The 14360-nt window shown below is 46.0% G+C and overlaps 1 protein-coding gene across 1 annotated transcript in view; it reads left to right on the top strand.

Moving 5' to 3' along the window:
- GRHL1 (grainyhead like transcription factor 1) overlaps positions 1 to 14130 on the top strand; it is a 43132-nt gene extending 29002 nt beyond the window's left edge. The window contains exons 10-16 of the mRNA XM_019471086.1: positions 4776 to 4863; positions 7125 to 7264; positions 8909 to 8946; positions 9049 to 9137; positions 10949 to 11034; positions 12764 to 12828; positions 14016 to 14130. Of these exons, the coding sequence (XP_019326631.1) occupies positions 4776 to 4863; positions 7125 to 7264; positions 8909 to 8946; positions 9049 to 9137; positions 10949 to 11034; positions 12764 to 12828; positions 14016 to 14130 (621 nt within the window). The remainder of the gene's footprint in view (positions 1 to 4775; positions 4864 to 7124; positions 7265 to 8908; positions 8947 to 9048; positions 9138 to 10948; positions 11035 to 12763; positions 12829 to 14015) is intronic.
- Positions 14131 to 14360: the final 230 nt, after the last annotated feature.

Genomic DNA, 14360 nt, shown 5'->3' with positions numbered 1-14360 from the left:
CACCTGCTCTGGCGTGGGGTCCTCCATGGGCTGCAGGTGGATATCTGCTCCACCAGTAACTTCCAGGGGCTGCAGGGGCATAGCCTGCCTCACCATGGTCTTCTTCACAGGCTGCAGGGGAATCTCTGCTCCGGTGCCTGGAGCACCTCCTCCCCCTCCTTCACTGACCTTGGTGTCTGCAGAGTTTTCCCTCTCGCATATTTTCACTGCTTTCTCTCAGCTGCTGTTGCGCAGCAGTTTTTTTTCCCCTTCTTAAATAAGTTATCACAGAGGCACTACAACTGTCGCTGATGGGCTTGGCCTTGGCCAGCGGCGGGTCTGTCTTGGAGCTGGCTGGCATTGGCTCTATTGGACATAGGGGAAGCTTCTGGCATCTTCTCACAGAAGCCACCCCTGTAGCCCCTCTGCAACCAAAACCTTGCCACGCAAACCCAATACACTCATAGACCCCAATGCTGACCACCTGCTCCAGGCTCCTGTAAGAGCATCGGTATTTCAGAAGAAGCACACATTTTCTGCCTTGCCTTGAATCTTAGGTAATCAGTCAGCTGGTCTTGAATGTTTACAGGACCATCGTTACTATAGTATCCACACGTATTGCAGTCCCTAATGTGTTTGTTCTCATGTGGCCACTCTTACCTGTAAAAGTGCTGTTATCCATGTTTTCTTCATGGAGGGCCAAGTCTATAGTGTGGAACTCTGTTGGAAAAAACAGCGCAAAATGATGATGCTGTGGCCACCTAACAGGGACAGCTCTGTGTAGGTCCCCTCTATTCCTTTGTCTGTTAAGGCTGTGCTTGCATTGCACTCCTGAACTGACTTTGAACCCAGACAGTGGCATGGCAGTCCTCTGCTGTCTCTTTTTTTCTGTGTACAAATTGATAGATATCCTATGGAAGGTCAAACAGTTTAATGTTGTGTGGTGGCCTTTGCACAGGAAAGGAGTAAAGGAGGACAGTTCTCATCTTGGGGTGGAAGGGAAAGCTGCTGATACTTGTTTCTGGTTTTTGGCTGCTGCCTGTGAGACCAAGTTTCTTCATGCGTTTCTGTCTTCCCCTTTGTGCTCTCTCTGTGGCAAGAGGGTCCACAGGTGCCCAGGACATTTGGTTTTCATCTAATCCTATGTGGTTTCAAGACCTGAATAAAGCAGTATGGGCATAATGGTGTCATCCTGCAGCATGTTACAGCACAAGCTTTGTTCAGGCTCGGCCCAGCAATATTTGGGCTGTGTGGGGATGGAGGTGACCTGTCCCAGAGGAAGATGACCTTCTCTGCTGTAAATGGCGCCTCAGCTAAGCATCCACATGGGGAAGATTAAATGCAGGATTTCACAGGCTATAGCTAGTGTTGTCCTCTGGGACCTGCTGTTACTCTTGTAGCGATGGGCAGTGCTGTGGGAAGGTTTTTACGGGATGGTAGGAACAAGCGAGTGAGATGCTGTTGGAAGGAGAGAGATGGTGCAAGGCAGCTGGAGGCAGCGTTGATGCAGGTGGGCAGCAACACGGAGACTGTTCCTTCTGTTGCATGATCACAGAATTACAAAATGGTTTGGGTTGGAAGGGACCTCTAAAGGTCATCTAGTCCAACCCCCCTGCCATGAGCAGGGACATCTTCAACTAGATCAGGTTGCTCAGAGCCCCGTCCAGCCTGACCTGGAATGTTTCCAGCTATGGGGCATCCACCACCTCTCGGGGCAACCTGTGCCAGTGTCTCACTACCCTCATCATAAAAATATTTCTTCCTTTTGTCCAATCTAAAGTTACCCTCTTTCAGTTTAAAAGCATTGCCTCTTGTCCTGTCACTACAGGCCCTGGTAAAAAGCCTCTCTCCATCTTTCTTATAAGCCCCCTTTAAGTACTGAAAGGCCACAATAAGGTCTCCCTGAAGCCTTCTCTTCTCTAGGCTGAACAACCCCAACTCTCTCAGCCTTTCTTCACAGGAGAGGTGCTCCAGCCCTCTGATCACTTTTCTTGCCCTGCTCTAGACCCGCTCCAACAGGTCCACATCTGTCTTGTGCTGGGGACCCCAGAGCTGGACGCAGGACTCCAGGTGGGGTCTCACCAGAGCAGAGTAGAGGGACAGAATCACCTCCCTCGACCTGCTGGCCACGCTTCTTTTGATGCAGCCCAGGATACGGTTGGCTTTCTGGGCTGCAAGTGCACACTGCTGGCTTGTGTCCAATTTTTTGTCCATCAGTATCCCCTGGCAGCTCGGCTGCTGGGGCCACAGGGCAGGAGAAGAGCTCGAATGGCTTGTGGGCTGTGTGCCAGAGCTGCACCCAGCACGAGAGGGCGTGCAGGGAAGGGCCAGGGAGCAGCCCTCCGTCTTCGGAGCACATCCAGCTGACACAGCCCATGTGTGGAAGCGGGGAGTCCCATGCTGTCATGAAGGGTCCACATCCCAGCGTGTTGTGACTTGACGTCACAACCTCTTCCTGCATCTCTGTTGCTTATCAAATATATCATGTTTCTGTGCGGGAGGGAGGGATGGCAGCTCTCCCCAATGCCGCTTGGCTGTGTGCCAGAGCTGCACCCAGCACGAGAGGGCGTGCAGGGAAGGGCCAGGGAGCAGCCCTCCGTCTTCGGAGCACATCCAGCTGACACAGCCCATGTGTGGAAGCGGGGAGTCCCATGCTGTCATGAAGGGTCCACATCCCAGCGTGTTGTGACTTGACGTCACAACCTCTTCCTGCATCTCTGTTGCTTATCAAATATATCATGTTTCTGTGCGGGAGGGAGGGATGGCAGCTCTCCCCAAATGCCGCTTCCCTTTCTCAGCCCAAGAGTCTATTACACAGCTGGAGACTTTGAGGGAAAGAACAACAGAAGAACCTCTGCAGCCTTTAGCACATAGACAAGAGTGTGAAATCTTGCTTTTCAGACTGTAGGCTGTTCTCTAGGTGATGAAGTTGGGAAAGCCTCTTTCTTACAAGCTTATTTATCCCATAATTGCGGAATACAGGATTGCTAGTGTCTTTTCTTCAAAAGTATCTGATCCTGGCTGTCGCTGAGCTCTGCTGGCAAGGCAGAAAAGCCTGTTATCAAGAGACAACTTTTTTTTATGTGGGATTTGAGATATGTTTACCTGGGCCCCTGTAGCCTGGAAAAAGTTGACTTTCAAGCAGAGCTCTGGCTGTAGGTATGGGAGGGTAGAGGTTTTCTCAAAATGTGTGCTCTTGATGGATTAGCACATTCTCCGTGAGGAAGCAGGTGCTGTTCTGTAGCACAGTGTTTGAGTAGCAGAACTTTATTTCCATGTGAAAGTTAAAAAATAGGTCTGGAGCCAAATCTGGTCTTTCTGCTGTCAAGCTGAGATGTTGTGACTATTCTGGTAAGGGAAATCGCGGAGGGGTGCGGGTCCAGCTGTGCTGAGGTTTAGGTGGGATGTCTTCACTGTAGTGGGCTGTATCAGCTTTATGGGGTCAAGCAAAGCTGGCAATGCCTGTGTCTTCATTAGTAATTTTTTCTCTTTTTCACAGCAGCTGCCTGAAGCTGCTTGTGACCCTGCTGTTACGTGGGAGAAAAGGTGATATAGGCTAATGCACATCAAATATCTAGGCTAACTTTCCTTTTTATTGCTAGTGCAGATGTGCCCACTGCTACCTAGCAGGCATAGGCATCCTGTCACCTATAGGGTATTGATCTACTGGGACGTTAGGATGGCTGTTGCCCTTCTCCCATGCTGTGCACCGTTAGGCACCACTTCCCACCCCATCGCCGCATGCTTTTTGACATCTTGTTTGCCATAGCTAACCTGGTCTTCCCCCAGCACCGTACAAGGATGTGGGTGTGTTTTGGCAGCTTTGCAGGGGTGGGAATGAGAAATAATGGTTTCCTGTGGCCAGATAACTGTTACCTTTTACCCTGCTTTGCAGGAGGGTGTTGGGAGACAGGTAGAACTTGTGTATACCAGTTTGGGCAGTGATCTGGTGGTAGTACCAGGACTGAGTGTTGGGGATCTACTGTGGCTTATCACCTCATGCAACTGGCAATGTGACATCCCTGGCTTAACCCACAGTCACGTGTGAGGTCTGGCCAGAGCTGGAGGAATGAACGCGATTCCAATACAAACCTTCTTCCTTCCTTCTCTCTCTCCGTCGTAGCTGCCTGCACCTTGCAGAAAATATGGCTCTCCCCAGTGCTGCTTGGTTTGGAGGGCCAGGAATCGTGCAGGCATGAACCCAGTTAGGTGTCTGTGGATTCTACCGTAGCCTGGCCTTGATAAAAAGAGAAGAAATAATGCCTGCTTTAAAATGATGCATGTCTACAACTTGAGATCAGTGAAGGCTGGTATAACTGCTGCAGGTTCTACGTGCAACGTGCAGGGAAGGTATCTTGCACTTGGTGATCCAAGCGTGGCATGACTTTTATAGATCAGGATTTAATGATGATCTAGTGAACTCTTACGCTGAGGGAACTTGCAATTTTTTATTGTTTTAAACACTTCAGATATATTTTTATCTCACACTTTATACGGTTGTTATAGCTGTGGGTATCTTTTGTCATCGTAACCCCATCTGACTTGAAAGAAAAGTGTTTGCATCTTGGATATGGTTGTTGGATTTCATTAGATGACAGAACTCAAAAGTACACAGATCTCAATGTTGGCACGCTCTGGCAAACCTGCAGCTCAGGTACTGTGGAACTGACCTCCACAAACACAGCTCTGGAAGAATCAGTGTTCCTGCCCCTGCAGCTGAACACCCAAAAAACTTAAAAAGACCTTCTCTCTCTCTCTCCCCCCCCCCCCCCTTCCCTTAATCTCTTGTCTGGCAGGGAGCAGAGAGGAAGATCAGGGATGAAGAACGAAAGCAAAGCAAAAGAAAAGGCAAGTGCACTGACCCCAGCTCTCAGCTGAATGCGTGTAAGTAGAAATTATTCCATCAGTATTTTAAATATTAGATCTCATTTTGGCTACAAATAACTTGTGCAATAGAACTCAAGTCAATTTTTATCCCTATGGAATAGTGCTTGTTTTAAGCAGTTGCTTATGGAGTTATTGTGTTTTGCAACATACTGGGTCACTTAGGACTTCAGTTCTACATAGTTCTTCCTGTCCAAGACAGGGTCCTGCTGCATATTCAGTCAGGTATGGGTTTTAGCCGTTGAAGTGACAGGGTGAGAGTGGGATTTTTGGGCACTGCTGGAGCCCCTGCAGCTCCAGGTGGCAGCGAGAACTGGAGCTGTTCCAAATGTTTCCAGCTTGATCCTAAATTTAAGCTTTAACTTACATTAAAAATGTGTTTATAACTCTGCGGCAAGGCAGTGGCAGCTTTGGGACTGAGCCTCCAGCCTCCCAGCCCTATGCTCACTCTTGTAGAGCAAAGAGGCCCTTAGTAAATAATTTCAATAGAAGTTGTTCCTGCACATGAAGGATGTGAAGGCCTCAGCACCGTAGTATGTAAAGGCTGTGGAGCTTCTTCCTGCTGAGCATCTTTCCTGTAACTGCTGCAGATGACTGCGACAGATCCTATGTTTGGATGACTAGTTATTCACCAGCAGAGCTGCTTAGAGGAAAATGTATCTCCCTGTTCTTCCTTTGCATGGGGCAGGTGCGTGCTCTCCCTTGCTCTGCTCAGTGTGCTTGTCAGAGCCGTGCTATTAACAGTTCAACTGGTTCAACAAGCATGCACCTCACAGCTTGCTGGGCAGGATTTTCCTGAGACAGCAGGTACAGGCTGCTGGAGCAACTTCAGAAGAAGATAAAGCTACAAGGGAACCCATTTGCTCAAGGGCAGTTGCAGAAAGGGCTGGGTTTTTTGTTTTTTTCCCAAAGTACATCGTGAAAGGTAGGTTTAGCACGCTGTTAGCATTTCACAAATATAGTAACCCCAACGGCTCCCAAAAGATTACTGCATGCAGCTCTTTGCGTAATGGCTGGAAAGTGCAAACAGTTTCAGTACAGTTTCCAGGATCTTGCGATTTTACAAAAGCTGCTTTCCAATATGAATCTCCTAGGCTTGGGATTAGCCTGATGTGACCTTTATTTTCCTGGAAAGTACAATCCATTGCTGTTTAGTTCTTGTGTGGGAAGTTTTCGATTACTTTAAGCCATAAGCTGTTATACCCACCTCCAGGATCACAAATGCTATGTGCACATGGACTCATCAACAGCAGAAACAGTTTGTGGCTTTTGGTCAAAGTTATTTTTACAGGGATTGAGCAATCTTTAAAAAATCAGTTTTGCAAGAAAAAAAAAGTCTATTTTCCACTGGGGACATGAGATATGAAGTGTTCTGTTTGCAGTTGGTTTGACCCAAAATTGAAATGTTTCCACTTGGTAAAATGAAGTCTTCAGTTGGGGTCAGTTTGACATGAACGTGTCTGAAGTGCAGTTTAAGGCACCTCCTGCCTCACTCTCTCCCAGGCGGGTCTTTGTGGGTGAAGTCTGTCCACTTGGTGGCTTGTGTCACGTCAGCTGGTGCGTCGTGAGAGCCAAAGTGCTCTGTGGGAGACAGTGCTGGTCCTGCTGGGGGATGAACTGGGGTCTGGCAGCTTGAGGTGACCAGGATGAACAATGAGATGAACAAAATTTGAAAGTGTGGAATCAAAATGTAACTCTAAATGTAGCATCTTGCAAGGAACAGTATTTGTACCACCTCTGTAGTGTGATAGTGCTTCTGTGGTGCTGTTTCTTCGAGAGGCTCTCAACTGGAACCACGTGGGTTGCGAGCTGTCTCTTTGTCGTCTTTCTGCCTTCCTGGTATAGGAAATACAGCAACCTTTTGAGGGAACAGATAGGGAAAAGGGGGGACTTGGACTAGCTTTTGCCCTCTCTTTGGATGGTTTGCTTGGTACATGGAAGACCTAGGTTCCCCTGTTGGGGTGAGCGGCCAGACCATTCTCCAGCACAGTTTAATATCCAAACAAAGTCAAACAGCTCACTTGGATAGATGGAGCAAACTTCTACTACTCTGTGAAGCAAGCTGTTTCCTCAGGGTCCAGGTCCTCATCTGAGAGGTAGACAACCCAGGTTCAAACTCCTCTACCACAGGAGCTTCTCCCTTTGACCCTGACTGCAGAGTACCCTTGTTCAACAGTGTATGTGCCTTTTAAATGATGTAAGAAAGCCACAGCCCCGTCAGTGCCTTCACTATCCTCTATTCCCATCTTTGGTCTCTGCAGTTTCTGATGTCAAAGTGCCCATGCTTCCCTCACACAAACGTACGGACATCACCATCTTCAAGCCCTTCATGGACCTAGACACTCAGCCTGTCCTTTTCATTCCTGATGTTCACTTTGCAAATCTTCAGCGTGGGGCTCATGTAAGTAAAGCTCATGGATGTGGGGGTGAGGAGGCTATGGGATGTATTTGCAAAAAGCCTGGGGTGCATACATCTGAAATGCCAAACTGTCTGTGTTGATGCTGTAAACAAATACAGGCTGAGTCTCATGTGAGCAAGAGATGTTGCTCCTAGACACATTGGCTGGGGATGTTTTCTGATAAAATTATTTTCCTATGAACTCCTGTTTCCATGAACCTGAAAGGATTTTTCCACAGCATCTCCAGCCAAGAGTTCACTGAATGAACTGCAGGCTGGTGTTCTCTTGTAAAGTCTGCTGGGTTCCTGGTGCACTGCTGTAGACTGTGGGCTCCTCCAGCCTGCTGCTGCAGGGTGAAAATCCATTCCGTGGAACTGGCAAGTGTGTCGGCTCTGTGATCTGCTGCCAGAGCGCCCTGCCTCAGCGTTCCTGGAAAGTCCCAGCTGACAGGAAACTGGAAGGGAAAAAAATTAGAGTGCAACCAAGTTTCAAAATCTTGAACTTTCCTGTGCCAGGAGTTCTGGCATGCTCTAACATAATCTAAACCTTACTTTTTAAGAGCATTGCCTAAACTCCTAGCAGGGATGGAGAAATAAACTTGTATCTGTAAGGCTGACTTTTCTGCATGTTTTCCTACGAAGGCTCTAGTGCTGAGGTCTGTCAGAAGACTCTACACCAGTCCAGATAGAAAGCTGGTTAGCTCTTGTATGTTCCTATCTCTCTCATTTGAGATCCTTTAATTTCTCTTTATGAAAAAAGGTAAAGGAGATGCTTACTGGCTTTTGGAAGATTGAGCCGAAATGGTGTTTGATACAGGGTTGAAAGATAATAGGAGGAAATGAATTCTAGTTCTGGATAAAATTTTCACAACCCTAAGCACAAGTGTTATTTGTGTATTAAAATGAAGGCCAATGTTTGTTGCTGGGACCAAAGCATCTTACTTCTAGTAGGCTCCCTACTTGAGAGCCTTGATTTCCCCTATGTCCTGTACTGATATGCTTACAAGTGAGTTGGGTGGGTGAGCCATCTGCCTATTCCTTGCAGCTCCTGCCGTGAGCTCAGGGGTTCCCTCTCCTATAACTCGATGCTGTTGGACCTCTGCTCATGCTGGATGCAGCACGATTGTTGTTCTATGCCAGTGACTCTTTATCGCAAACAGATATAAAAAAAAGATATAAGGAAGAAATTCTAGATATAAGGAAGAAATTTTTTATGCTGAGGGCGGTGAAACACTGGCACAGGTTGCCCTGAGAGGTGGTGGATGCCCCATCCCTGGAAACGTTCAAGGTCAGGCTGGACGGGGCTCTGAGCAACCTGATCTAGTGGAAGATGTCCGTGCCCACGGCAGGGGGGTTGGACTAGATGACCTTTAGAGGTCCCTTCCAACCCAAACTATCCTATGATTCTATGAAACAAAGCTATTGCTAAGTCACTATTAACAGATAGCAATTAGAGGGATGGGGAGAGCATTGCTGACATGTTACACCAGCTAATGGGTCTGTCCTTATGCAGCTTTGTTTTGTAGCGTTCAGAGCCCTTTGTAGCGTTTTCCGAGGACTGAGTACCACATAAGTTTCTCACTAGCTAGCTAATTCAGTGTGTGTTTTTCTGCGTATGCCAAGAAAATCTCCCCTTTGTTTTAAAAGGTCCTTCCTGTTGCTTCAGAAGAACTGGATGGTGAAAGGTAAGAGCTGTGCTACTTCAGCCTACTGAAGTCTTGCCCTCAGACAGAGGGGTAAGTCCCTCTAATTGTACCACTGCCAACTTTTTGCCCTGTCAATGACAGCTCCAACCTGAAGAGAGGAGCCTACATCGGTGAAGAGGACTTTATTGCTACTCCGAATAAGATGGCCAGAATAGAAGAACCAAAAAGAGGTATTATTTTCTTCTTGCAGAGACTGAATTATTGGAGTATTTGTCCATCATGATAGATAGATGCATCTGAGGTTAAAGAGTTGTTTTAATTTATTTCGGAGTATACTTGAGCCTGATTTTTCTGGCTTTGAGTAGTAATAGAAAGAGTTTGCGTAACAGGATGTAGTTCAGCTCCACGAATCTTTTACAGTGTCAGAATTTCTGGCTTTTTCTGCCAACTCAGACACTAATTGGCTCTGAACCTGTAAGAAAAGAGACTCAGCGGAGGTGAGCAGCTTACCAATCTCCTTGGTGGATTGGGGGAGAGAATTCATCATGTAAGCCACTACAAAATACTTTGGAAATCTTCTCTAGGACTTTAAGCAATGAATGCCAAGAACTGGTTCTGGGTATAAAACTGTTGGCATCTTTCGTGGTGGCAGAAAATGGGCTATTCATGCTGAGAGCCAAACTGAGAGAATATTCTGCTTATTTTTAACCTGTTGTCAACCTTTGCAATTTGATGTGGGATTGGATGTTGCTGTGGTGTTGTGAAAGGAGATGAGAGGTCCCTCTGGAGATGGTGTAGAGCATTACCTGCCTGATGAGTCATGTGTGGGAGGACCACAACAAACCTTAAAGGATTAAAAGAGGAGGATTAAACTTGTGATGCGGCGAAGGTTGAATCTAGCAAGTCTGACCTTAATGGGGCTGCAATTCTGTAGTCTGGGTCAACTAGTAAGGAAGGATGGATTTTATAAAAGGAAATTAGACTTCTTGGTTTTTCTTGTTGCTGTATGCCATAAAATGAGACCCATGGGATTCTCTCTTCTTTGGCTGGTATATCATCTGACCTGTGCTGTCACTGAGAGTGTGTGTGCTGTCTTCATTTTTTAAATCTACAGTCCTCCTTCTTTAAACCTGCTTTTAGCAGAGAAATCCATCAAGGTGCTGTGCTGTCCTGAGTTCATCTTGTTCAATTAGATATGCCAGTAATTGTTCTGTGTTGCAGGTGTGTCAAAGCTGTGGCTGATGAACCCTTGTAAACAATCCAGGCTGCAATACCTAGTGATTAGAAAGAGGGATTAAAGACAGCAAAGCTGTTGAAGTCCAAGCTTTCTTGCTGTCATGGCTTATTCCTCAGCCTTAAAGCAGTTTTTAATGAGGCTGATGTTACATGCAATGACTCTCTGCTAGCTTGAGAACGCTAGGGATGCTTACCTAATCGGGTTTCTTATTCTTTCGTTCCCCTCCTAGCAGGAGGCTAAGTCTGCTTTGTATGTCAGCTGTGGTGGTATGAGTATTACTGAAACATGGCAAGGGGTAGGAAGAGAGATGAGACAGCATAGGAGGAACAGAGGACTGTACAAATAAATTATTTAAAAATGAGGAGGTGGCCAGGATGGCTTCACCTGCTGTGGTAGCATCTGTCAAATCATTGTATTGTACAAAGTCTTATGGCAAATGACCTGTGAGATATGGAGGGACCCATCAAGAGTCTCAAAGCTCCGTGTTTTGTGTTCCTCCTTTCCGTGTTTCAAATATGACCTTTTTTCAAATAATAGAGAAAATATCAAATAGAGAGAAATTTAAAAGTATTTTGACAATAAAGATGCTTGAGCATGCAGTATTTCTGTGTGCAAAAAGTATGTTTTGAGCTAACCTAGCTACGCATTTTCGTGGTGCAGTCTTCAATGTATATTGAATGTACGTATGTATATCTCTTCATAAGATCCTCAATGTATGTTACTGTATGCTTAGCCACTGTCATATACAGATCTTTTCTGAGGAGCAATTATGCAGCTAATTCCTCTCTCCAATTTGCTTTTCAGTGTTGCTGTATGTCCGAAAAGAGTCAGAGGAAGTCTTTGATGCACTGATGTTAAAGACACCGTCTCTGAAAGGTCTAATGGAAGCGGTAAGTAATAAGGCTGTTTTACAGTCCTTATACACTGGACAGTCACAGGAGCTAGACTCTAAATCACAGCTTGTGTCCACATACTCCTGCTCTTCTGGATAAGAAGCATAAGGCTGATTTCCTTTCAATAACGTGGAAATGAATGTAAATAATGCTTTAATTCATTATTAAGGGACTTGAGGAAGTACCTTACCCCACATCTGTGGGGTCTGAGTGTAAGAAGGTGTTTCTCAGTCTTCCTGAAAATCCAGCTATGTCAAGCTCGATGACTGGATACCTGAGATAGTGCCAAAATGACAGGTGCTGCTGGAGAGAGAGCCTTCTGGGTTTGCTTCTTACGCAAGCTCTACTTTGGCCAAGCTGCAGAAGCAGCTGTGTAGGTCTTTTCCTTGCTGCATCAAAAAACAGTCAACAGACTCCCACCGTGGATGTCCCTCATGTCAGAGAGGGTATTTTAATTAGAAGATGGAGTGATTTCCAGAATGTGTTCAGTGGTTTGGATTTTTTTCAGTCTTTCAAAGCCTTGTTTGGGGGCCTCCCCTCCCCTTTCATAACCTGCTTATGAAGAGCTCCAAGTCCCAGTTTCTGAGTGTGCTTGAAGACTTTTATATATCTGTGCACACGTGCGTGAAATTGCTCTCTGGTACTTGACTTCCAAAATAGCCTTCCACTATCCCTGCTGCTGCAGTGCTGCAAAGGAAATACAGAGCTTAACTCCGAGGAATGGTGTAATGTTTGGTGCGAGCTCAAAACTGATGTTTCTGGCTGCCTCTTTCTGGGACTAATGCCTCGTCAGTGCTCAGAGGATGGAGGCTTTGGGGCTGTACAGCCAGGTCTTGCCATTAGCTTTGGGACCCAGAGATGATTCTGTAACCTGAAGCTCTCTCTTCCTGGCTGTGGAGCTTTCACAGCACAGGCGGGCTGGAGGTGAGGGCTAATGGGGAGGGGGATTGAAGGCTATGAAGTCCTCCCTTACCCCACGGTCCTGAAGTGAAGCTGCACCTTTGTTGTTTCACTTGGACTTCTTAAAGCAAGGAACCAAGAGCTCACAACTCTAGCTTGGAGGAAACCCCCTGTGCTTTTGCATCCTCAAACGGCGTATTGGTTTGGTACTTGCTGTTGGTGTGATAGAGCAATTTGCCAAAGTAAACCAGGCTTAAATTACTGACCTCATGACTTTCTGGAGGCTTGTACAGTGAAGTGCCATGGTTAGTGGCAGCTGTTACACACTGAGGTCACCCTGCTGGGAAAGGGGGACATTTCTGATCAGCTCGTGTCCTTAGCAGCAGAGGTCTTTGCTCTGTTGCTATTTTCTTCCTGCACCAGCCGCTGTGATGACTGGTTTCACTTGATCCCTCTGACACTGAATTTAAAAATGGTTTTCGGTACGCTAGGAGAACAGAGAGCCAAGAGAGGATGAGAACCAGGGTGTGGGGTGGTTTTCTAATGTCTGGGCTTTTTGGTGTGGGGGCAAGGGGTTGCTGTATGAGAAGTCAGTGGCCAGGTTTAGAACATGATTAAATTTTTTGCACAGAAGTTGGCAAACTGCAGAGGAGGGGTTCTCATCTGTAGGCTTATGCTATAGTTCAGGATTTAGTATTGCCTTTATAGGGCAGAGCAGTTGTTTTCATCTGCAGACCTTTTTTTTGTTCCTTTCTGTAAAATAGTAAGTGGAAGACAATGCCAGCAGTCTCCTTGCTTCACCAATGCTTGCTTTCTTTTGTTCTAGATCTCTGACAAGTATGACGTTCCTTTTGATAAAATAGGAAAAATCTTCAAAAAATGTAAAAAAGGGTGAGTATGTACCTATGCAGCAACTGTCTGAGACTATGGACTCCTTTTTCCAAACCTGTAGGCAAATCTGCTTTATAATTCCCCCATGCACTGCACATATGCAAATGCCATTTGTGGATATGTGTGTGTGCATGCAACATACACACATTCCAACGTCATTCATAGAGCTGAAGACCAGAAGGGTCCTATAGAAATATGTAGTCCGACTTCCTGGGTAAATACAAGTCACGGAACCTCTCTGAGTTAACTGCGATTTGAACCAGTTGATCACGTCAGAGGAAGAAGAGTTCAGTTTGTTTAAAGACTCCCAGTGACAAAGAACCTACTTCAACCCATGTTAAATTGTTCCAGTGGTTAACTGTGCTCACTATGTCTGCATTTGGCTACAATTACTAAACCTGGTTGTCTTTTTGTGGGCTAAATTGAAGAGACCTTTATTGTGAAGTGTCCGTCCCCCACAGAGGCCACACTCCACTGTTTTTATTTTGTAGCATAAATAATTGAGTTCCTGAACATTGTCTGCTTTTGTTTTTCCTTTTAATCTCTCACTAATTTTCTTGTTTTTTCTCTAAAGTCACTTCAGTGTCTCAGCCCCTTCCCCAAAGCCCTCTGGCCAGAAAATTACATCCTTTCATCACCTTTGGAATGTAGTTTCAAGGGTTGTGCTTTCGTAGCAGAATTACCCCACCAGAATAACTGCAAAAGTTTTGAACTGATGGTAGCTAAACCACTGCTAAGGACAGCTTTGTGTGTATGTGTGCACATGAACACACAGAAGAGGCAAATGAAAGCAGTGGCCAAGCATCGGTGGTTTCTTCCCTGCAAGCTCTGTAGGGTTTTGTGCTGATTGCTTGTAACTGTCAAACAAATCAGTTCAGAGCTCCGAGGTTGCCCAAGTGTCTGCAGCTTCAGAAGGATGTCTGCCAGTTCCAGGATCTCTCTCCCTCCCTGGTCCGGGAGCCAGACTTAACCCTTTCATTCACATCCTAGAAGCACGGCTGCAAGCCTTGATGGCAGGTTTGGGTAAGGACAGCTAGATCTGCCATAGGAAGCAATGAGTCAGAGATGGGTGAGCAGAGATCTTGTGTTACCCCTGGACAGTCCAGGCTCTCTGAGGTTTGAGGGCGCCTTTGCTGTCTTTGGCATTTAGAAGTGTAATATATCCCTGATTTATTTTATTTTTCCAGAATTCTGGTCAACATGGACGATAACATCGTGAAACACTATTCTAATGAAGATACCTTCCAGTTGCAGATTGAAGAAGTTGGAGGATCTTACAAGCTCACTCTGACCGAGATCTAAGGTCATGGATCCTCTGTGGATTTTAAACAAAGGTCTCAAGTGAACATTTTCCTATAATTTAGTATGTTGGGCAAAACACTAATCACCTTCTCCAGAAGAAAGCCAGGTGTTGACTTGTTCTGGGGAGCAGAGCAGTGGTTTTGCTTAATACATTCGTGTTTCTGTTCCTTCCAAAGAACGTTGTAATGCTCATGACCTTATTTGCACTTGAAATGAGTGAGCAAAGATCA

This window comes from Aptenodytes forsteri, unplaced genomic scaffold (genome assembly GCF_000699145.1).
Source record: "Aptenodytes forsteri isolate BGI_AS27 unplaced genomic scaffold, ASM69914v1 Scaffold94, whole genome shotgun sequence".
Lineage (NCBI taxonomy): Eukaryota > Metazoa > Chordata > Aves > Sphenisciformes > Spheniscidae > Aptenodytes > Aptenodytes forsteri.
This window is presented reverse-complemented; position numbering and strand designations above follow the sequence as displayed.